At 45.8% G+C, this 24,920-nt stretch overlaps 1 protein-coding gene across 1 annotated transcript in view; it reads right to left on the bottom strand.

Annotated features, from left to right (window-relative positions):
- The window catches only part of ACOXL (acyl-CoA oxidase like), a 365,696-nt gene that overhangs the window by 317,583 nt on the left and 23,193 nt on the right, over positions 1 to 24,920 (bottom strand). The window contains 3 exon segments of the mRNA XM_067704360.1: positions 8,339 to 8,364; positions 8,367 to 8,421; positions 21,166 to 21,262. Coding sequence (XP_067560461.1) covers positions 8,339 to 8,364; positions 8,367 to 8,421; positions 21,166 to 21,262 — 178 coding nt within the window.

Here is a 24,920-nt window from a genome sequence, read left to right as displayed (position 1 = left end):
ATCGGACAAATGCACTGAACGACGAGCCTCCACTTCCTGAGCCCTCCCGCCTTCCAGACTCTGGGCTCCACATACTCACCGACCCTCGTGACCCCCCTGGGAAGAAAACACCGTCCCTCTCATGTGACAGATGGGGACACTGAGGTTCAGGAGAGGAAAGTGACCTGCCCACGGCTGCAGCTGAGAAAGCGTGCAGGGCTGGGGTTCACACCCAAGCTGCCTGACACCTAACAGCCCTTCATACGGTTGCTGCGAGGATTCAGAAGAGGAGGAAGGGTGGCTTGAGCAGGGCCGTTTGAAGGAAGCAGGGGACTGACTGCAAAGACGGAAGAGCTCAGGTGTACAGACATTTGCTGTGCCTGCCGGTCAGCATGTCCCCACTCCTAGAAACACAGCCCCAGTTTCCCTCTGGGGAGCCCTCTTCTCCCAGAATCAGTCCAAGTGGTTCGTGGCTAATGTCAACCTCCAACCCAGCTTTAGGATGAGCCTGGGACCCAGGACCCAGGGCTGGCCGATCTGCATAACATCATGGCCAACGGGGATGCTTCGGGATGGACCTGTGATCTGGATGGGTTCGATCAGAGCTGCCGCTGGGACACACGAGTCAGCTACTGGTGAAGAGAAACTCTTTTTGGAAGCAACGGAACCTGGAAGTATGGAGGCCAGGGCTCCTCTTGCCATCACGAGAGCTGGTGAAGGAAGCCAACACGTGGGGATGAAGGTGAGGTGAAACCGAGAGATGAGAGAGACCAGGTCCCACACACCCACCCCTGAAGCCAGCTACACCCTGAACCCTGCGAGTATAGCAGCCAATAGGTGCCTTTTTCTGGGATCACTGCAATGGCATGAGCCCCAGTGGACACAGTGACCCCCAAGGAAGACCTTGCAGGGAAGTGGCAGAAATGGCATCTTCACATGCTCCTGTCTGACAACTGTCATCAGCCTCTGGTGAGGACCAGTCCCTGCATTACACGTGTGTCATCAGCCTGACGCTAACTTCCGGAAAGGCTGCCCCATCAACTCAGACTGAACCACTTGACCCGGTGAAACGCTTTGACATCGCGACGGACGAACTTCACTAATCACATCTCACATAGGAGGCGCTTTTCATTTGGAGAATCGTCAAGTATCCTCGGAAGATGCTTAACGCCCTGATTTCTTAGAGCCCTGCTCTTCTGAATCACTGCCGACCCTGCAAATTGCATAACTAATTCCAACCCAGGAAAATGGAATCCATCCAGATGGTAAATTTTTTTTCCCCTAAACCCTCTTGGAAATCAAGTTAAAGAAAAATATTTTTCTAAAACTAAAACAGGTTGAATTTTCCAGCCTTAAATCTCTTTGGCTGGTGGCTAAAACGTTCTTTACAGTATAGTTTTCCTAGGTTTGACATTTTTTTCCTTCTCTTTGGAAAGGGGAAAACAATGAGTGTTTCAGCGACCTTTTGAAAGACTCCATTCACTAAATGCTATTAGTAGGAGCACCGGGCTGGGTGAGTGAAACCCAGAGGTTTGTGGAAAACTACAGGAGTTAACCGAGGCAGTGCCTGCGGGACCCTGACTCCCACAGTCTGTCCAAACGTGGGCCTCTTCCCCCACGTGCTAACCAGTGTGTTGTCAAAGCCACATGCTCCGAAGAGCAGGGAATCTGACCAAATGGGGGAGCCCCTGGAGGGCTCTAAGCAGACGACTCCTTGGCCCAATGTACACTTTGAGCAGGTGCCTCCTGTAAGGGGCATGGAGCCCAGCCCAGCAGGCAGACCAAAGGTGCCCAGCAAGTGGCCGCCACGGTGAGCCGGTGGGTGATGATCAGACTACAAGCCAGAAGGAGGGCCCTCACCAGGAACTGAACCAGCTGACAGCTAGATCTTGGACTTCCCAGCCTCCAGAACTGTGAGAAAACTCATTTCTGTTGTTTAAACCAGCAGATCTGTAGCACTTTATCATGGCAGCCCAAGCAAACTAAGACAGAATGAGATGATTCATATAAGGCAAAAAGCTAGCCGTCATGGGGAAGAAGAAAAGGAAGCAGGTCATGTTTCTTTGGGCTGTAGAGTCCGTCCAGATTGCATCAGCCTGCTTGGCGGGAGACCTTGGGCCGGCTCCCAAGCTAGAGTGGGGATTCAAAGCCCTCAGGAGAGAAAGTCTCCCTGGCACCTCTGTCCTTTTGCCACCCCCTCACTGTGAGTCACTCTCCAAGCAGCCCCTGGCTCAGCCGGCACTTGGCTGCGTGAGTTCAGCTGTGTTTGTCCAAAGCACTTAGGGATGCCTGGAGCCTCTGGATGACACGGACCCGGCGGGTGAGAGAAGGCGCCCCGGCCTGCGGGGTGAAGATGACGCTGACGAATTGATGCTCAGGTTGATGGCTAGCTCAGGTGACCAGGAAGGCCAGCAGGGGCCTTGGGCTGGCACTGAGATCCGGGGAAGTTGTGACCAACCCAGGGCTCACCAACCTGCTCCTGAGGCACTGTGTCCCCTCCCTGAAAGTCTCCCTCCAGCACCAACAGGAAAGGCAGCCACGGCCTCCTGGGCTGGACCAGAGGCACAACCTACACATTCCGCTAACTGTCTAGGGTGTCCAAGCACAAGAAAAAAATTCACCTGCAATGAATGATGTGTGGGAAAGCAAAAGGGGTGAATCATCATTTTTGTTAAGTGTTCCAAGATTTTTTTATTGTGATACAATACCTATAACAATACCTATAAAGTTTGCCATTTTAGCCATTGTTACACGTACGGTTCAGCGGTATGAACTACATTAACAGTGTTGTGCAAACATCACCACTACTTATAAAACTTTTTCATCACCCCCCAACAAGCTGTGCCCATTAACCAATAACTGCCCCAATTCTCCTCTTCCCCCAGCCTCTGGGAACCTGTAATTTACTTTCTATCTCTATATATTTGCCTATTCTCAAAATTTCACATAGGTGGAATCATACAGTATTTGTCCTTATGGGTCTGGTTTATTTCACTTAGCATCATGTTTTCAAGACTCATGTTGTAACATGTACCAGAACTTCGTGCCTTTTTATGGCTGAATAATATTCCATGGTACCTGGTACCAAAATATCCATGATATTTTGTTTATCCATCCATTTGTTGACAGACACTTGTATATACAATATTTTGTTTATCCATTCATTTGTCGACGGACACTTGTTTCTTTCCACCTATCAGCTACTGTGAATAACGCTGCCACGAACGTTGGTATACAGGTATCTATTTGAGTCCCTGTTTTAATTCTTTGGGGTATATACCTAGGAGTGGAACTCCTGGATCATATGGTAATTCTAAATTTAACCTTTTCAGTAACTGCCATAGAGTTTTGATTTTATGCATTCATTTAATATTCATGTACTGACCCCTCCTACATACCAAGACTGTAGACAGAGACAGTCTTCAAGGAGTTTGCCCTCTAGTGGTGCTAAGAGACAAACAACAGACCTGTGAATAAATACATCAATCCAAAATGGGTACACTGTATATATGTACCATATCTTCTTCATCCATTCCTCTGTTGATGGACATTAGGCTGCTTCCATGTCCTAGCTATTGTAAATAGTGCTGCTATGAATATTGGGGTGCATGTGTCTTTTTGAATTACAGTTTTCTCTGGGTATATGCCCAGTAGTGGGATTGCTGTATCATATGGTATCTCTACTTATAGTTTTTTAAGGAACCTCCACACTATTTTCCATAGCAGCTATATCAATTTACATTCCCACCCACAGTGTAAGAAGGTTCCCTTTTCTCCAAACCCTCTCCAGCATTTATTGTTTGTAGATTTTTGATGATGGCCATTCTGACCCGTGTGAGGTGATACCTCATTGTAGTTTTGATTTGCATCTCTCTAATAATTAGTGATGTTGAGCATCTTTTCATGTGTTTGTTGGCCATCTGTAAGTCTTCTTTGCAGAAATGTCTATTTAGGTCTTCTGACCATTTTTTGATTGGGTTTTTTTTTTTTTGATATTGAGCTGCATAAGCTGCTTGTATATTTTAGAGATTAATCTTTTGTCAGTTCCTTCGTTTGCAAATATTTTCTCCCGTTCTGAGGGTTGTCTTTTCATCTTGTTTATGATTTCCTTTCCTGTGCAAAAGCTTTTAAGTTTCATTAGGTCCCATTTGTTTATTTTTGTTTTTATTTTCATTAGGAGGTGGGTCAAAAAAGATCTTGCAGGCTTCCCTGGTGGTGCAGTGGTTAAGAATCCGCCTGCCAATGCAAGGGACACAGGTTCAAGCCCTGGTCAGGGAAGATCCCACATGCCACGGAGCAACTAAGCCCGTGCGCCACAACTACTGAGCATGCACTCTAGAGCTGGCGCACCACAACTACTGAGCCTGCGTTCCACAACTACTGAAGTCCACGTGCCTAGAGCCCGTGCTCCACAACAAGAAAAGCCACTGCAATGAGAAGTCCGCACACCGCAACAAAGAGTAGCCCCCGCTTGCTGCAACTAAAGAAAGCCCACGCAAAGCAACGAGGACCCAACGCAGCCAAAAATAAATTTTTTAAAAAAAGATCTTGCTGCGATTTACATCAGAGAGTGTGCTGCCTATGTTTTCTTCTAAGAATTTTATAGTGTCTGGCCTTACATTTAGGTCTTTAATCCATTTTGAGTTTATTTTTGTGTATGGTGTTAGGGAGTGTTCTAATTTCATTCTTTTACATGTACTTGTCCAGTTTTCCCAGCACCACTTACTGAAGAGGCTGTCTTTGCTCCATTGTATATTCTGGGCTCCTTTTGTCACAGATTAGGTGACTACAGGTGCGTGGGTTTATCTCTAGGCTTTCTATCCTGTTCCATTGATCTATATTTCTGTTTTTGTGCCAGTACCATACTGTCTTGAACATTGTAGCTTTGTAGTATAGTCTGAAGTCAGGGAGGCTGATTCCTCCAGCTCCATTTTTCTTTCTCAAGATTGCTTTGGCTATTCAGGGTCATTTTGTGTTTCCATACAAATTGTAAAATTTTTTGTTCTAGTTCTGTGAAAAATGCCATTGGTAATTTGATAGGGATTGCACTGAATATGTAGATTGCTTTGGGTAGTATAGTTGTTTTCACAATATTGATTCTTCCAATACAAGAACATGGTATATCTCTCCATCTGTTTGTGTCGTCTCTGATTTCTTTCATCAGTGTCTTATAGTTTTCTGCATACAGGTCTTTTGCCTCCTTAGGTAGGTTTATTCCTAGGTATTTTATTCTTTTTGTTGCAATGGTAAATGGGATTGTTTCCTTAATTTCTCTTTCTGATCTTTCATTGTTAGTGTATAGCAGTGCAAGAGATTTCTGTTTATTAATTTTGTACCCTGCAACTTTACTAAATTCATTAATTAGCTCTAATAGCTTTATGGTGGCATCTTTAGGATTCTCTACGTATAGTATCATGTCATCTGCAAACAGTGACAGTTTTACTTCTTCTTTTCCAATTTGGATTCCTTTTATTTCTTTTTCTTCTCTGACTGCCGTGCCTACGACTTCCAAAACTATGTTCAATAATAGCAGGGAGAGTGGACACCCTTGTCTTGTTCCTGATCTTAGAGCAAATGCTTTCAGTTTTTCACCATTGAGAATAATGTTTGCTGTGGGTTTGTCATATATGTATGGCCTTTATTATGTTGAGGTAGGTTCCCTCTATGCCCACTTTCTGGAGAGTTTTTATCATAAATGGGTGTTGAATTTTGCCGAAAGCTTTTTCTGCCTCTATTGAAATGATCATATGGTTTTTATTCTTCAATTTGTTAATTGTGTATCATGTGTATCACATTGCTTGATTTGCATATACTGCAGAATCCTTGCATTTTGCTGTGCAATAGAAGCTAACACAACATTGTAAAGCAACTATACTCCAATAAAAATTAATCTTAAACCCCTCCAAAAAAAAACGTGATCATAAGAAAAAAAATGGGTAAATGCCATGACAGAATACTGCAAGGCACAAAGACAGATGACAACATGTACGTGGGATTTAAACTGCAGGCTTGAGGGAGGTTTACCTGAAGGAAGGACACTTGAACTGGGACTTGAAGAATGAGCAGGTGTCAGGCAGGTGAAGGAGGGGAAAAGATCGTTCTAGGATGATAGCATGAGTGGTCCAAATATGGAAACAAAGGACTGAAAGAAGGCCAAGACAGCAGATCTCCCAGGTAGGACTACGTGGCACAGAAGGTGTCTGGAGACATGCGTGTAGGGCCATACCCCACGAGAACCTGTGAGACATGTCAAGGGTTGGAGGGTTTCTCTAAAGCTAACAGGAAGGGGTTTTCAGCTGAGATTGATGTGATCAGAGAAGCATTTTTAAAGATCCAGTCCTTTAAATCTATTCAAATTTCCTTCTAGGATACTCAGGAGTAAAACTTTCTTAAAAAGCTTTTTATTGTGGAAAATTTCAAACAAAATAGAAGAGTATCATAAACTCAGTGATGCCCAGCTCATGATCCATTTTATTAATCTTTCCCCCAATTCATTCTCCCATTCTATACCCCAGATGATCTCGAAGTGTATCCCAGACATCCTGTCATTTCATCCATACGTAGTATTTCCTATGCATCTGTAAAAAATAAAGACTCTTTTTTTAAAAAATTTATTTTATTTATTTATTTTTTGCTGCATTGGGTCTTTGTTGCTGTGCCCGGGCTTCCTCTGGTTGCAGAGAGCGGGGGCTACTCTTCATTGCGGTGCGCGGGCTTCTCATTGCAGTGGCTTCTCTTGTTGCAAAACACGGGCTGTAGGCACGCAGGCTTCAGTAGTTGTGGCACCCAGGCTCAGTAGTTGTGACTCACGGGCTTAGTTGCTCTGCGGCATGTGGGATCTTCCTGGACCAGGGCTTGAACCCGTGTCCCTTGCATTGGCAGGTGGATTCTTAACCACTGCACCACCAGGGAAGCCCTAAAGACTCTTTTTAAAAGCATGACCCTACAACCATTATTCCACCTCAAATATAATAATAATTCTTTAATACTGCCAAATATCCAATTTCAAATTTCCCCAACTGACGTCTAGTTTTTCTTTACAGTCTGTTGTTTGAACCAGGATCTAAATAAGGTCCACATATTGCAATGGGTTGAAATGTTTCTTAAGTCCTGCTTGAAACTACAAGCTGCCCCTCCCTCATTTGCTCAAACATTCCCTATGCAACTCTGTGCACCAGGCTCAGTGCAAGACCCTGGAGGTGCAGAGGAGAGGGCTCCCCACCCAGAGAGCTGCAACACCCTATGAAGACTTCCCCATGGTCATGGCCCACCGGAGGCTTGCTAAAGAGAAGGCAGGTGTGGGCATATGGCAAAAGCACCAACGGAGGATCATGAGTCTGAACCAGGATCCTCTAGGATTTCTGAGAGGAGGATCTATTTGCTGCATCTCAGCTGACTTTCTTCTCTCTGGAAGCCACAGCCAACCCATCCCAGAGGGAAGAGACCCTGTCTGGATGAATTCATAGGGAAGCCAGTTTTCCCCAAAGGACCTAATGGTGGGCGCCCTCACCCCAGCTGGTGCTCACAGATTTCTTCGTTTTTAATTCCTACCCATTTTTAAATGTCTACATTGCAGAACAGAAAGTTTCCATCTTGGACTCATCAATGATTGACTTGCTTTCTTGTCTGATCATTCATTCATCATTTTCTAATTATAATTTCTCCCCTTTGGGGACATCAGGACTGGATATTTACAGGTGGGGACTGATTTGGTGATGCAGTGGTGTCCAAGGAGGGAGAAGAGGGCACATGCAGGGCCGCATGCCTGCTGGGAGGCTCAGGGCACAGGAAGGGGCCACGGCAGTCACACCTTTCAAGCTATTCTGTTTACCATCCTTGGTGAGCTGGTACATGCAAAGCAAGCCCACAGTGCGATGCCATTTTATACCCATTTGATCAGCAAAAATGGAGAAGTCTAAGAATTCCAAGTGCTGTGGCACATTCACCCAAAGGAATATCTTTCTGTAGTCAAAACTTAATGAACTTCCATTTATATACCGTTCTAGAAATGGCAAAACCATGCAGATGGAGAATAGACTAGTGGTTGCCGAAGGACAGGAATAGGGTAGGGGCTGTATGCAGTTGAAAATGGGCACGACTGGGCTTCCCTGGTGGCGCAGTGGTTGAGGGTCCACCTGCCGATGCAGGGGACACGGGTTCGTGCCCCGGTCCGGGAAGATCCCACATGCCGCGGAGCGGCTGGGCCCGTGAGCCATGGCCGCTGAGCCTGTGCATCTGGAGCCTGTGCTCCACAACGGGAGAGGCCACAACAGTGAGAGGCCCGCGTACCACAAAAAACCAAAACAAAACAAAAAAACCCCATCAGTTCATGAAGGGCAGGCTGCCCAGTGTCTCTCACCTTTACTCCTGGGGCCATGTCTGCTATGAGAGGACTTCTCCTATGACCAGGCTCCGACTGACAAAATTCGTTGTTTTCTCTGCCTGAAAACATGACAGACCCAATGTCAAGATTTCCTTACGGTTTTATCTGACCGTTTAAATTAACATTTTTTAAAATAATAAACAGATGTTACTTTTAGAATAAAAAATTCAACACAGCCAAAGCAATTTTTAAATTAAGAATAATTCCACCACTCTACTGAACAGTAGCCAGTGTTTTCATCCTTTTTTAAAAAACTTTTATTGAAGTCTGGTTGATTTACAATATTGTGTTAGTTTCAGGTGTACAGCAAAGTTATTCAGTTTTACATATATTTTTTTTTCTTTTCAGATTCTTTTCCATTATAGTTTATTGCAAGATATTGAATAAGTTCCCTGTGCTGTACGGTAGGACCTTGTTGTTTATCTCTTTTATATATGGTACTGAGCATCCTTTTTTAATGGGGTCGTCTGGTCTCTGACCACAGATGAAGTAAAGACTCTCACACGACAGGAAGTCGACTGCATGTGCATGGAGGCCAGCCCCTGGCAGACTCCCCTTTGGCCTCACGTGGACTTAACCAAGTTTGTCCCTGGGCCCCCTCACCACTACCACGGTTCTACACAGCAACTCAGACCTGCAGCATCTCTGCACCGACGCTCCCACCAACAGCAAGCAGCTGGCACAAGTCCAGGTGACAATCTTGACGTCTTGGACAATCTTCCCAGACAGAGGATTTGGAAGATTTGGGAACATTCTGGACACAGGAAAAGCAGTATTCTTCCCTTTCCTTTCTAACCACAGAGCATCTCAGGGCTTTGATTAAAAACCATGAGGTCCGGTCCCCCTTTGTTACCCTCTTCTCCCTTGCTGTGCACAGCAGCCTCGAATCCCAAAGGTACACAAGCACGCTCTTCTCCACCAGCGAGAAGTGGGACAGGGCAAGAACACTGTCGCTGTTTTATTTTAGAATTTCAGAGGCAGGTGGCATTTCTTCCAAAGGTAATTCCAATTATCTGTTATTGGAATTAATGCTGGCCTTTCTCATTCACCAGTCTCTTCTGAGATGCAGCCAACAAAGCTGGTGCTTGTTGCCCATGTGCACGAGTGCATATGTGTGTGGAGCGTGTATGCCTGTGTGTACGTGTGCGTATGTGCGTGTAAACCTCCCCACCAGCAGGAGGAGGGGCCGACCTTCCTTGGAGGACAGTTTCCATACTGGCTTAGACTCTCTCCCCAGACACACTCTGCTTTCCCTCCCATAGGTTTTTACAATGTTTCTCTCAAGCATTATTAATTTTATCAAGCAGCAGACTGTCAACATTTATGACTCTTATCGTGGCTCAAACCCAGTGCATCTTGTATTGATTATTTCCTAAAATACTCCTCCAAGGCTGGAGCACGTACCACTGCCTGGCTCCAGTATCCGCTCACACGGGAGGGTTCGTTCCCAGCAAATAATAAAAAACAACTGTAGTGGATATTCGCGGGCTTTTTTGGAGGGCCCCTGGGCCCTCTGTCCCGCAGATCCCCACAACAGTCCTCCAGGAGGAGCTGAGCAGGGCAGGGAGTGCTGACCCCGTGTCACAGATGGAAAAGTCTAGGCTCAGGGAGGTCAAAAGACTTGTCCAACCAGGGTCACCTAGTAAGTGGTAGAAAAAGGGCCAGAAACCAGATCTTCATATTCTTCACATGGACCTCTTGTCCCCAGCCCTCAGTGCCCTTCATTGTTAAGCTGGAGGGAGCCCCGGGACCCTGGGTGGTCCAATCTTTATCGCCAGCCCACCCCTCTTTTGTACCACCAACCTTGTCACAAGAGAGCACCTGACACCAACACGTCCCAGTGCCCAGGTAACCTTGCTGACAGTCACCCCAGCCCACCTCATTCCAACAACCCCCTCCTTCCCTTAAACCACTTGCTCTGCTGGAGCCAAACCTTAACCATCAGGACTAAGTAAATCCCTCAGAATCTCCAACCGGTCTTGGTTTTCTTCATATTTCATTCTCTCCATTTACACTGTGGAGGCAGGAGAATGACTTTGTCTTTGGTGGTATCCAACTGTGGTCATTTTTACTCACCAGTTTGAAATAAATTGCAGTCACACTTGCTAAAGAACCAATCCCAAATGCAGCCATCCTGGAGCATTATAAATTGTTCGTGACAGTTCTTTTCCTTCCCGAGTCTCTGCACAGGACCGCGATCTTTGCTATTAGATCCAATGGGCAATGCTGCAGGAGTTTGCCATTAATGCTGTGATGTTGATTTAAGCATTCATTTGGGCTGGTCCATCTCAAGACATCGAGCAAAAGTTCCAGAACTAAGATGAGGCTTGATTTGATGGATTTCCTTACTAGCATATATTTTTAAATATCTTTTCCACACGTAAATTCTCTCTTCAGTTCTTCTTTCATTTCCGATCCACTAACTGTTCTTAAAAAATGTCTAATGTTGGCAAGGTTCCCCTCACATTCAATTGGCAGCATACTGAACTGCCCATACTGATAATGATCAATCAATAATTAATGTATTTTTCAGCATACATTTCTGCAGTATCTCTACTGTATCAGTAGCTGCCTTCATTTAGATTTAATACATTCAAGCCAAACTCAATTCCCATATCAGACTGTTAGTTTATAGTAATTTTTAATGATAATGATTCCATAAATGTATGGAGAATATACTCAAACTTGTATTTTATCCTAAATTATACCCCATGCCATTTACATTTTTGTTTAATAAATTCAGTCTCAAACAGAAGGAAGGTAGTTTTCCCGAAAATAAACCCCACTTCTTTGTAGAGCACTTGATGTATCAGACCTTCATGATGTAATATTCTGTTAACAAATCAAATTTTACAAAAATGTATATTTTTGGTTTTATAAGCCCACAGAGTCTCTAAAAGACAAATCTTCTTCTTCAGCTAAAATCAACTTGATTCACCACTGCTTGGGTATCTATACTCTGAGCTGTCTTCCCTCTGATATTAAAGACGCTTGCTGTCCCCTTCATAACCCATCAGTGGGCCCCATTAGGAGCCCTACCAAGAGGACCGGGCAAAAACAGGTTCCTGATCTTAGTTTTCTAACATCAGTCCCCAAACTGGCATATTTGCTTCTTCTGTCTTCTAGTTTCAATTTCCCTATTTTAGTTACATCGTCTCAGTCTTACTGAATACATGTCCTTTTTTACAATGAGCCTTAAATTATTTTAGAAAGAGAAGGAATCAGAGAAAAATATACAAATAGAATAAATAAATTTTCAAGGATTCAGTCATCTGGGTCATGCTCTAAACAAGATTGTTGCTTACTGGGCTATCCAGTCCTGACCCTCCCTCCAAAAGAGATCCCAGGGCTTCTCTGGTGGCGCAGTGGTTGAGAGTCCGCCTGCCGATGCAGGGGACACAGGTTCGTGCCCCGGTCCGGGAAGATCCCACATGCCACAGAGCGGCTGGGCCCGTGAGCCATGGCCACTGAGCCTGCGAGTCCGGAGCCTGTGCTCCGCAACGGGAGAGGCCACAACAGTGAGAGGCCCGCGTACTGCAAAAAAAAAAAAAAGAGAGACCCCAATTCTGGCCACTTCTAACATCTCCCACCATCATCTTGCACCTGGACTATTGTAACAACCTCCCAGCTGGCCTCCTGTTCCACTCTGCCCCAAACATCAGGCATGGTGATCTAATATTCATTATTAAGGTAAAATTTACATACAGTGAAATGCACAGAGCATAAATGCATGAGTTCTGGTCCATTACCTACCTATGTAACCATCACACCAATTAAGATCATGGAACGTTCCCGTGCCCCCCAGAAAGTGCCCTCTTGCTCCTTTCCAGAGTCCCTGCCCCCCACAGGCAACCCCTCTTCTCTTTGCATCACTATTCACTAGCTTTGCTTGTTCGTGAACTTACATAAATGGAATCGTATGGTATGTACTCTTTCACGTCTGTCTTCTTCCAGGCAGATAAGGCATTCGTGTGGTTTTCTGTATCTGTAGCTCATTCTTTTGTATGGCTGAGTGGTTTGCCATCTGTGAGTACTCCACAATTGGTCCATTTCTCTGACTGCGGGACATCTGGGTTGTTTCCACCTTGGGGTTATTACGAATCAAGTTGATACAAGCATTCATGCACAAGTCTTTTGGTGGATATGTGTTTCCATTTCTCTTTTGTAAACCCCCAGGAATGCAACTGCTGGTTGAAGGGTAGGTTTATGTTTAATATTGTAAGGAAGTGTCAAACACTTTTGCAAAATGACTGCACCATTTTCCATTCTGACCAACGATATATGAGAATTCTAGTTGCTCCACATCCTCAACAATATTGTCAGACTTTCCCATCTTTAGCTATTATCGAGGGATTGTAATATCACCTCATTATGGTTTAAATGTGCATTTCTCCAATGACTTAAGATGCTGAGCACATTTTTATATGCTTATTGGCCATTTGGACTCTTTTTTTTTTTTTTTTTTTTTGTGGTACGCGGGCCTCTCACTGTTGTGGTCTCTCCCGTTGCGGAGCACAGGCTCCGGACTCGCAGGCTCAGTGGCCATGGCTCACGGGCCCAGTCGCTCCATGGCGTGTGGGATCTTCCCGGGCCGGGGAACGAACCCGTGTCCCCTGCATCGGCAGGCGGACTCTCAACCACTGCTCCACCAGGGAAGCCCTGGACTCTTTTATAAAGTCCAAAAAATCCAAACTTCTCACTGTGGCCCCTACGTCTGACTCTTTCAAGGATTTTGCCAATTTTTTAACTTGGGTTGTGTGTCTTTTAATCATTGAGCTCTAGGAATTCTTTATATGTTCCAAGTACAAATACTTTGTATCTGGACATAACTTTTTTTCAGATATATGCATTGCAGATATTCTTTCCTAGTTTGTAGATTGCCTTTTCTTTTTTTTTTGGCTGAATTGGGTCTTCGTTGCTGCGCGTAGGCTTTCTCTAGTTGCGGCAAGCAGGGGCTACTCTTCGTTGCGGTGCGTGGCCTTCTCATTCCGGTGGCTTCTCTTGTTGCGGAGCAGGGGCTCAAGGTGTGCGGGCTTCAGTAGTTGTGGCACGTGGGCTCAGTAGTTGTGGCACACGGGCTCAGTAGTTGTGGCTCATGGGCTCTAGAGCGCAGGTTCAGTACTTGTCGCGTGTGGGCTTAGTTATCCTGCAGCATGTGGGATCTTCCCGGACCAGGGCTCGAACCCATGTCCCCTGCATTGGCAGGTGGATTCTTAACCACTGAATCACCAGGGAAGTCCTGTAGATTGTCTTTTTATTCTTTTCATGATGTCTTTTGATGAACAATGGTTTTTAATTTTGATAAAGATTATCTTATCAGTTTTTTTTCTTTTGCACTTTCAATATTTTGAGGTCCTCTCTAAGAAACCTCTGCCTTCTCCTTTGTTCTTGTACAAACGTTGTTAATTGTGGAATTTGTGTTCAGGTGTATAATACAGCTCAAATTTTTTGTGTGTGTAGTGTGAGGTCAGGATCAAGGTTAAATTTTTTTCTATAGTTTTATCAGTAGTTCCAACGCCATTTATTGAAAAGACTTTCATTTTCCCATTGAATTGCCTTGGCAACACTGTCCAAAAATCAAGTGAACATATGGGTGTGGATTTATTTCAGGACTCTTCATTCTGTCCCATTAATCTATGTGTCTACCCTAATGCCAATACCACATACTCTTTTGAGTAGCTTTTTAATGTCCTGAAATCAAATAGGGAGAGTCCTCCAAATTCACCCTTTTTTAGAATTGCTTTAATGATTCTAGGCCTTTTGCATTTCCATGTATGGTTTTTGAATCAACTTATAAATTTTGATCAAGGAACTATAACACTTTTAAAATAATCATTACATTGTGCTTGTCTTCTTCTTCTTCCCCACCCACCCTTGAGAAAACCCTCCAATGACTCCATTTACCTTGGCAAAAAATCCAGACTTCTCACTGTGGCCCCCACGTCTGACTCTTCTTACTCGCTGCTGTTCCTTATCCTCTGCTGATTCTCTCCTGGGACCACAGAGTGGGATCCCTGAGCAGAGTGCTGGGAGGATTCTGTGACAAAGGCTGTCTGTGGCCATTGTACTTCTGCCCTCCCCAGGGGCCTTGACTACTCCAGGAAAGCCCAAGAGAGGAAGGATGAAAGGTGACATTCCCACGGCTCTGTCCAAAGACATTTTTCATCTGTCACAACATTATTGCAGTATTTTGACAGTTTTGGATTTTCCAAATTCTTGCCTTAAACTTAATGCCTCTTGTCTGGCAGCATGCTTCATCCCAAATTCCTAGCTGCCTTGAAAATGTTTCTGATTATTAGTGTAATCACATAATTTATCAGTACTGACAACACGTAATGATGAATGCATCGTATTGACATCACCAGCCTGATGCGTGAGCTTACTTTGCTGTTGACGAAAAATGCATTATTTTACATTGATTTTAATTGAAAAGAGTGATGGATTATGTACCTTGCAACTTTACTGAATTTGTTTATCAGTTCTAACAGTTTTTTTGGTGGAATCTTTAGGGTTTTCTACATATAAGATCATGTCGTCTGTGAACACAGATCGGTTTACTTCTTCTTTCCCAATTTACCAAGCTTGATTTTTATCGCCAGCATCGACAACCACCTGACATAAATGTACTTTATTAGTTTGTAGCCTGCCTCGTCTCTAAAATGTAAGCTCCATAAAGCAGGTATTATTTTACCTGCTTTGTTCACTGCCTCTTGAACTACCTCATAGTAGGTGTTCAATAAAAAATTGTCAAATGAATGAATCACCTAGCCTGGCACATAGTAGGGACCTGGCAAATGATAACAAGTAATCATTATTGTTATTTTTAACATAATATTTCAATGCAAGAAGAATAATTATGCCTTAAACTGAGAAGTTTCCATTATGCAGAATGGTTTCCAGTGCAGTAAATAAATAGCACCAGGCTTCCAGCTGCACCGGAGTCCCCAGGCAGGTCCCAGCTCACTCCCTGGCACGCCCTTTCAAGTAATCCCTGTGGCTGTCATGGATGACAACTCAGTTCAGGTGCCAATCTACACAGAGGAACTTCTATAAACAGGCCCTCCCTCTATCCTGTCATCTCTGCTCAGATCCTCCACAGCATCCCACGGGGCCAGGACTGACCCGACCAGAGCGCTGGCCAAGTGGCCAGGGTCCAAGTCGTGGAACCAGAGCTGGGACAGGGCCTCCTGCCAAAGGCAGCAGCACACAAGGCAGAGCAGGGGCAGCCTGTCCAGCCCACTAGGAAAAGCCTGGGTCCCAGTACAAACAGAAGCCAGAGGACCAAGGGCAGAGCCAAGGCCAGGGTGTTGGAGCCAAGAGCTCAAAGTCAGGAACCAGTCCTGGGATGGGACTTCAGTCTCTTGGTGAAACCCCTGCTCAGCTCCTTTTCTGCAACATGCCAATGGCTTCAGTGTAACTGCTTCCTGGGAAAGGCTGCTCCTTTTCTCAGGGGTTCATGAGGAAAGCAACAACGTTCCCCATGCCCTGTTGCCTTCTAAGGGGAGCTGACTTTCAAATCTTTTTCCATTCCAGATCTGATCACCGCCCCCCACCCCGGTATTTCTCTAAATACAAAAACCCAAACCATCCCAAACTGACACTATCTTAAATTCTGATGGAAATTTAATAATTGCAGTATAATAAATATAATATACACTTGACCTTAGCCAAAAGGCCAAGAAGCGATAATAATAAATATAATATAAATATAAAGCTGTCAATCCCCCTCCAAGCTGATCTGAGATGGGTGGTTTGAGAAAACAGTGGATGATTTAGACCAGCAGTCCTCAAGCTTTAGACCCCTTTATACTCTTAAAAATTATCTCGGGTACTTCCCTGGTGGCACAGTACTTAAGAATCCACCTGCCAATGCAGGGGACATGGGTTCGATCCCTGGTCCAGGAAGATCCCACATGCCATGGAGCAACTAAGCCCAAGCGCCACAACTACTGAGCCTGCGCTCTAGAGCCCGTGAGCCACAACTACAGAAGTCTGCGTGCCTAGAGCCCGTGCTCCACAACAGGAGAAGCCACCGCAGTGAGAAGCCCACACACCGCAACGAGGAGTTGCCCCCGCTTGCCACAACTAGAGAAAGCCAGCGCACAGCAACAAAGACCCAATGTGGCCAAAAATTAATTAATTTATTTATTTATTAAAAAAAAATTTTTTTAATTATCTCGGATTCCGGACTTACTTGGTGGCACAGTGGTTAAGAATCTGCCTGCAAATGCAGGAGACACGGGTTCGAGCCCTGGTCCGGGAAGATCCCACGTGCTGCAGAGCAACTAAGCCCATGCGCCACAACTACTGAGCCTGTGCTCTAGAGCCCATGAGGCACAACTACTGAAGCCCACACACCTAGAGCCCGTGCTCCGCAACAAGAGAAGCCACCACAATGAGAAGCCCGTGCACCGCAAAGAAGAGTAGTCCCAGCTCGCCGCAACTAGAGAAAGCCCACACGCAGCAATGAAAACCCAACGCAGCCAAAAACTAAATTAATTAATTTTTTTTAAATGGCAAAAAAAAATTATCTTGGATTCCAAAGAGCTTTAGTTTATGCAGGTTGTATCTATCAAGTTACTGTACTAGTAATTAAAGCTGAGAATTTTTTAAATGTTTATTCATTTAAAAATAACAGTAATAAACCTATTACATGTTAATGTAAATGACATAATTCTTATGAAAAATAGCCACAATTTTCAAGCCAAAAACTAAATCAATGAGAGGAATCGCATTGTTTTGCCTTTTTACAAATTGTTTTAGCATCTGGCTTAATAAAAGACAGCTGGCCTCTCATGTCTGCTTCTGCACTCAGTCTGTAGCCACATGTTGTTTTGGTCGAAGTTGATGATGAAAACCTGGTGTCGTGCACGCAGGTAGTTGGACATCTACTTTTCAGATAGTAACAGAAAGGATCTTGGGTACACCCACGGGTCCTCAGATCCTACTTCGAGAACCACTGGCTTCGGTAATGATACTACCGTGCCCACGGCCCACGTGGATCATGGGGGTGAGGACGAGAGGAGCTCAGGATGAGAGAGAAGATGGCTGGGGACAGGGTTGGGGGGTAAGCAGTCACGGATGGAGTGGGGAACGTCATTATCCATTATCCATTGTCCCCAGTCCTCACTACAGTTGGCCAGGAATAGCCTGAGTCCCACTGGCTCCCTCCTGAGAAAAGGAAATGTTGGGATGGAGCATCCCTATGAGTCAGCCCTGCACCATGATTGGGAGGGACGAAATGCTGAACGGGAGCAATTCAGAAGAATTAGAAACAATTCAGGAGAAACAGTACAGGGTACCAGGAAAGAAGGACAGTGCGTCAGTACTCAAGCCAGGATGCACACTGCATCACCTGCAAGGTTTAAATGCTGATCCGATGAGCCTGACCAAAAGCCCGGATGGCAAGAGTTTGGAAAGCTCCGCAGGCGGTTCTAATGTGCACCCTGGGGTGAGACCCACCAGATTTGAGTGGGCTCAGGAAGCAATCCACCTGGCTTTGAATCCATGCTCCACTAGTTATATATACAGCTTACTAGTTGTATGACCTCTGACCAATTACTCAGCTTCAGTTTGCTCATCTGTAAAATACGAATACCATGAGGGATGTCGGGAATATTAAATGAGATCATCCATTTAAAGTTCTTAGAGCTGTGACTGACACAAGACATGTATTTAGTAAGTGTCAGCTGTCGCTGGTTATGGTGATTTTTGTGCAGGCTGTCAGCCTCTGTTGGCTTCCAGGGTGTCTCTGAGGAGGGTGCCACACAGACAGGACCAGGCACCCAAGGGAGGGGCTGGGGTCCAGTCCGAGCACTGCCACAAAGCTGATGTCCCAACTGGGTCCTCCGTCTCCTCATCTGGAAATTCCAGAAGTCAGAGACCTCCCCCGACGCAGGACCCAGTCCTGAATCCTCAGAGAGAGAGAGAGTTGGCCGAGGGGCACAAATGTGATGTCACTGGAAACAGGTGCAGGAGGAGTTGAAAAGGTGCAATGAGATTTTTCACAGTGTGTGTGTGTGTGTGTGCGTGTGTGTGTGTGTGTGTGTGTGTGTGCGCGCGTGCGCATCTGCGCGCACTCTAGTCAGGCTGAGATACTGTTTTCCTTTTTAAATTACTGAAACACCTCAAATCTACTGCAGTTGACAGAAGGGAGAAGACAGAGTGGAAACATTTTAATGGCTTTTTCTCAGCCTGTGGGCTGTCCACCGAGCCCTGGGATGAATGAGGCTCGCTCCTCGTTTGTCCTCAAGGACATCATCGTCACATGTTACACGCTGCACTCTGCCTGGGAGCTTATCCAATCATCCCCAAAAGTTAAGAGCAACACACGAGGGCCAGGGAAAGATGGAAGGACCTGGAATGCTCTCTGAACTGGCAGTCCATGACTCAATATTTTCATGAAGAGGTGGGATGAATCATGCAACACTTCTAGAATTACTGGACGTGGACAGCTCCTCCAGCTGTTCACAGGGGAGAATTTGAGAGCCTTCACATGCAGATGTTCTGCTGAGTCTTATGACACCCGCCCCATGAGATAAGCCTGCAGCCCCAGTGACCGATGACTGACTGGTTTAATTTCCTTCAGGTTCATTGGCTTTTGCAAATTCACACAGAGAGAAGCGCCAAACAGGCTGAAATAACTAACAGAAATGAGCTGGAGGGATCGTCCAGGGCCAATCCTGTGCCTCCCAGAGGAATCACACCTCATCATACAGGACAGAGCTGTCCAGGCTGCTGACGACCACGGAGGGAGCCGTGAAAACAGGGAGATAATTGGATCCAGGGCTTAACACACTTCATCAGTAGCGAGAGTATGCAGGCTAATCCTTCAGACGTGGGGGGCTCAGGCTGCAACTGATAAACCTCATTAAAGGATCAACCCTCATGTCCGGGTCTTGATTTTTGACACTAACTTAAGCCTTAGACATGTTGGGCTGATTAAGGGGGCAGGAGACTGGCCCCCATGTCGGAATCTCACCTTCCTGCCAGCCCCACACCGGACACATTTGGAGGCCAGATTCTGATGGAGAAAGTGGCTGAAAGCAAAGAGGGATTGGGGTTTTTATGTTCGGTTGTTTGTTTGGTTGTTCATTTGTTTGTTTGTTTGTTTGGTTGGTTGGTTGGATGAGAGAGAAGATGGCTGGGGACAGGGTTGGGGGGTAAGCAGTCACGGATGGAGTGGGGAACGTCATTATCCATTATCCATTGTCCCCAGTCCTCACTACAGTTGGCCAGGAATAGCCTGAGTCCCACTGGCTCCCTCCTGTTTGGTTGGTTGGCTGTTTGGCTGTTTGGTTGGTTGGCTGGTTGGTTGGTTGGTTGGTTGGCTGTTTGGCTGTTTGGCTGTTTGGTTGGTTGGTTGGTTGGTTGGTTGGTTGGCTGTTTGGCTGTTTGTTTGTTTGTTTGGTTGGTTGGTTGGTTGGTTGGCTGTTTGGTTGGTTGGTTGGTTGGCTGGCTGGTTGGTTGGTTGGTTGGCTGTTTGGCTGTTTGGTTGTTGGTTGGTTGGTTGGTTGGCTGTTTGGCTGTTTGGTTGGTTGTTTGGTTGGTTGGTTGGTTGGCTGGCTGGTTGGATGGTTGGTTGGCTGTTTGGCTGGTTGGTTGGTTGGCTGTTTGGCTGTTTGGTTAGTTGGTTGGTTAGTTGTTTGGATGGCTGCATTCACCTCTAAATGTATGTTTCATTGAGAGGCAATTTACTAGCTTGAACATCCACTTTGCCAGCATGTTCTACTTGGTATGAAATGATTTTCCAGACTTTGCCAGCATGCTTCACCCTGTTCTCGGGGTATTTCCTTGCACATGCTCTCCGAGGTGACGCTGTGCCCTTGTCACCTTGGAGGGGCTGCTGGACCTCACCAGGAGGTGAGGTGCCAAAGCTCTGCCTGTAATTTCTTCCTCAGGAGAAGATGCTGAGTTCTGTGTCTGCCTCCTCAGGACAGACAGCCAACCGAAGCGGGTGGGTGGGTGGTGATCTGGTCTCAAACACGGACTCAGGCCCCCACCAGCTCTGATCCACACTCCACAGAGAAACGAGCCCCTGTGGTCTCCTGAATGGGAAAGACCTCAACCCCTCACTCCTCAGCCTCTCCCTCCACAGACCACACTGGGCAGGAAGGGGGCCAGGCTCATGGCAGAATACATTCAGCTCCTCAGCATCTACTGAAGCTCATCCCCGGTTCAGGGCCTTCCCCCAGGGATCTCACCAGAGGGCATTTTTTTCCTGTGTAAAGTGTTAGGTTTAAGGAAGCTATGAAGCTGCATGAATTGACTTAAATTTGCCTAAAATATAGAGCTTCTAATGCTAGCATCACAAAGGAATCCTCTCATCCCATATTCTTTCTTTCCTTCTTTCTTTTAATGAGGCTAAATTGACTAAAATAATTTAACTGCATTGAGAGCGGCAATTTTTAGGCAAACAAGACTCATCCATTTTGGACAAGTCTAAAATGCTTAAAAAATCCATAAAATTAGTTCACTACGTTCCTCAGATATTTGAGTTTTACACCCCAAATTATATTTGTTTTGCGAACAAATATTTCATTACCTCTGCTCATTCCCCTACTACCTGGCCTGTGGGCTCGGGAAAAGTGAATCAATTAGGTTAACACAGGGAGGGGACAGAAAAGGAGAGTGAAGGAGCCACTCCCCCATACCGACCACATTGTCTGTTTCCCCCAGGGCAAAATTAATGTGCTTCCTTCCACAAGTCACAAAAGCAAACAAAACAAAACAAAATATTTTTCTTTCTCTGTCTCCTTCTCCTTCACTCACACACAGGACACCAAAATAACAATGAAACTTACCTGATCCTGAATTGTACCTTTTATCAGAGGCAGACCCATGGTAACCATCACTCTCTGAAATGTCAAAGCTCTCATTTCATCCAGACTCAAATCATACCTGTGACAAATGGATACAAAATGGGTGTTAAGACGTTGGACTGATGGTGACCATGAGTGGAGCCTTTGGACCCAGGGATCTGACAGAACAGACATCTTTGTTGGGTCTCTCTATAGCTCTTGTTCCATGCTATGCGTCAAAGGAGGCCACCATGTGTGTGACACAGACAGTGGGGGGCGGTCAAAATGGAAGGAAAGAAAGAAGGGTTCCCTGACAATGACCTTAAAACAAGACTCTAACGTTTCCTCCTCTACCCAGGTGTCTGGAATGGGAAGATGGGGCAGATGGGAGAGACCTGTGTGGTGGCCCCAGGAGTGTCACCTAGAATTTCCTTCAAGAGAACCCACAGTGGGAGCAGCATTTCCCAGCAACCTGCAGCTGCCATTCCTTGGAATTAACCTTGGCGCTGGCCCCAGGCTGCTCTGCCCTCAGGCTGCTCCCGGCAGGTGATGAGCATGGCAAGGGTCTAGACTCCGGCCATTCCTGCCCACCAGGAGACTTTTTCCCAGAGACACCAGCAGCCCACTCAGACTGTCTCGTGACGGTGCCAGGCCCTTTCTTCTCCCTCATTTCATGGTGTCAGCCCTGCTTGCACACATTCCAAAGGTTCCCCCACCTCCTGCAGCTCCCTCCCTGTGGCCCTTCTAGATGTTCCCCCAGTAAGTCGCTTGCACATCTAGTCCCATCTCGGTGTCTGTTTCTCAACGAACCTCGACTGACATAGGAGGGGAGGATCCATGCTGCCACCTAAAGTGTTTAAACACAAAGCACAGCCAGAGTTTGGGGGAACCGCACTCAGGTTTGGATGCTGACTGCCACCAACTGCGTGACCAACGTCAAGTGGCCTGCCGTGGCTCCATCCTCCCATCTGTAAGATGGGAATGAGAGTCACGAATAACCCAGAGGAGTGTCATTTCAAATGCTTGGACTAGGGCGTGCATATGTATGGTAAGTGTTCAATAGCAGTAACTGCCATTCACGCTCTTAGTTACCCCATCTCCTCCTTCTCAAGGGCAGGCACTGTGTCAGACCCATTTTTACAGCCCCAGCACCCCTACAAGGCCTGGCCCATGTGAGGCCCCATTCAATGGTGGTTGAACTTAAACGTATTTGGGTCCTCAGGTTTCACGACCAGGTTGTGGAGGCAGCGTCCCCACGGATGCCCCCAAAGACATGCTTACTACACATACTGTCCTCATGTCAAGTTTATTTCCACCCAGAAGACAAACTGCATGCATTCAGAGTCCACATCTTAAACTCCTGTGTAGCCCCTGAGGACCAGCAGAGCATCTCACATTTAAACATTTTCCCTAAATACCTGCTGGCCAATTGCCCCAGACCAAACAAGAACCATCTTGACTTTCTCTCTTCCATCTCCAGTCTGCAGGTAACTGAAAAATCCAAGAGGACCCACCGTGCATTTGGGAAAGTAAAAGATAACCCCCCCACCAAAAAAAAAAAAAAAAAAAGGCCAAACGGTCACAGAAACTCCCTAACAAAAAAATCTTGAGACAGGACAGGCCCATTATTGCTTTTTTCTTTTTCTGAGTCAGAACCACTGGTGGGGATTTCAGTAGAAACATTACTGCATGAAGTCAGTATTTTCCCTAAGGAGAACAGAAAATTAAAATGCCAATTTCAATAAAATGGGAGACTGGAAAAATCTCCACATTTGAACATACAAGTAAGGCCTGCCCAAAGCATCTGAGTCAAGCAGGCTTTGGCAGGAGGAACTGAAAAGAAGAACCACAGAAAGAGATCTCACGGCACAACGGCCAAATGGTGACCGATCGCAGGAAATGCTAGTAAAAATTCACTTCCTAAATGGAAGATGTGTACACCGAGACGTAAAACCTATAGCTCTTATCTGGAAAGCGGGATAGGAATGGCAGTGAGCTAGCAGATAGCAGGAGGCCCGCTGGTCTCTGAGCTATAGGTTTAGGGTCAGGGTGACATGAAGAATCCCATGCACAGGTCACGTTTGAGAGAAGTGGTCTATCTCAGTGGCAGCGGGGAAGGAAAAAGTTTCCATGTGATGAAAAGGACCCACTCTGGATCACTATCCAAGCTTTTCCCAGCTCCCCAACCCTGAAACCCCTTAGAAAATCCAGGCTAGAAATCATTCAGCTTCACTCACATCATTCAGTTATAAGTAATAAACAGAAATGAGCATAGAATTGAAACAATGACCCTACAAAGAGCAGCAAATCTATTAAAAAACTAAAAACGCTCATCAGGGGGAAAAAAGTCATCCTGTAGCAAATAAAAATTGTGACCAAATATTATCTACATATTATATAAAACCAGTGGTGTGGGACTTCCCTGGTGGTACATTGGATAAGAATCCGCCTGCCAATGCAGGGAACACAGGTTCGAGCCCTGGTCCAGGAAGATCCCACATGCCACAGAGCAACTAAGCCCGTGTGCCACAATTACTGAGCCTATACTCTAGAGCCTGTGAGCCACAACTACTGAGCCTGCGTGCCACAACTACTGAAGCCCACACGCCTAGAGCCCATGCTCCGCAACAAGAGAAGCCACCACAGTGAGAAGCCCATGCACTGCAACGAAGAGTAGCCCCCACTCATCGCAACTAGAGAAAGCCCGCACGCAGCAACAAAGACCCAACACAGCCAAAAATAAATAAATTAAATCTTTAAAATAAATAAAATAAAATTAAATAAATAAATAAAACCAGTGGTGTGTTAGAGCCAGTTTAAATTAGCTCATGAGATACAATTGTTAAATGTTAAAGAATTTTTGTGAACTAGTTTTTAAACACAGCCATTATCAAAAATTAATATATAGGGCTTCCCTGGTGGCGCAGTGGTTGAAAGTCCGCCTGCCGGTGCAGGGGACACGGGTTCGTGCCCCAGTCTGGGAAGATCCCACATGCCGCGGAGCGGCTGGGCCCGTGAGCCATGGCCGCTAAGCCTGCGCGTCCGGAGCCTGTACTCCGCAACGGGAGAGGCCACAACAGTGAGAGGCCCGCATACCGCAAAAAAAAAAAAAAAAAAAAATTAATATATAGAAAGATGCACTGAAATAAATTCTATTTTAAAAATAAAAGTAATACTCAAGCTCATCCGTTCCTAATTATGTTATTATATTTTACTATTATCTATGTTCTTTGGGTTGTTTATGTGTATTGGTGGAAATACTATATAATGGAGGACTTCCAGTCCTGCCAAGGTGCAATAGCCCCATTCCTCCCAGATCCTCCCTCTTACAACTATAAAACCCTAGACACTGCACAATAAACAAGCATAGGATGACTCTGAAAAGTACAAAAAAGAAGGCAGACCACCTGGGGGAACTCAGAATTTGAGGAATGCCATGCCAGCAAATTCTCTGGGTTTCTTTATTGCCTCCCATGTACATATGCTGGACAAGATGCTACAGAATCTTCCAACCCAGAATCTCCAGCAGACACAGACAAAAAGTACTCCAAGAGAAGCCTGTTCTCCTTAGCTGAAGGATGCAAAAGGGTCTGAAGTTGCTGGGCAAACAACAGACTGCCTTTGGGAGTGTGGGCAGGGAAGCAGACCATCAGAACTGGCAGTGCGGATGTGCAGCAGGATTCCCAGCATCAGTTGGGACAGGAGGCTTTCAGATCGCATGGGCTGCCAGGGGGCTTGCAGAGACGTGGGCTCAGCTA

This window comes from Pseudorca crassidens, chromosome 14 (genome assembly GCF_039906515.1).
Source record: "Pseudorca crassidens isolate mPseCra1 chromosome 14, mPseCra1.hap1, whole genome shotgun sequence".
Classification (NCBI taxonomy): Eukaryota; Metazoa; Chordata; class Mammalia; order Artiodactyla; family Delphinidae; genus Pseudorca; species Pseudorca crassidens.
This window is presented reverse-complemented; position numbering and strand designations above follow the sequence as displayed.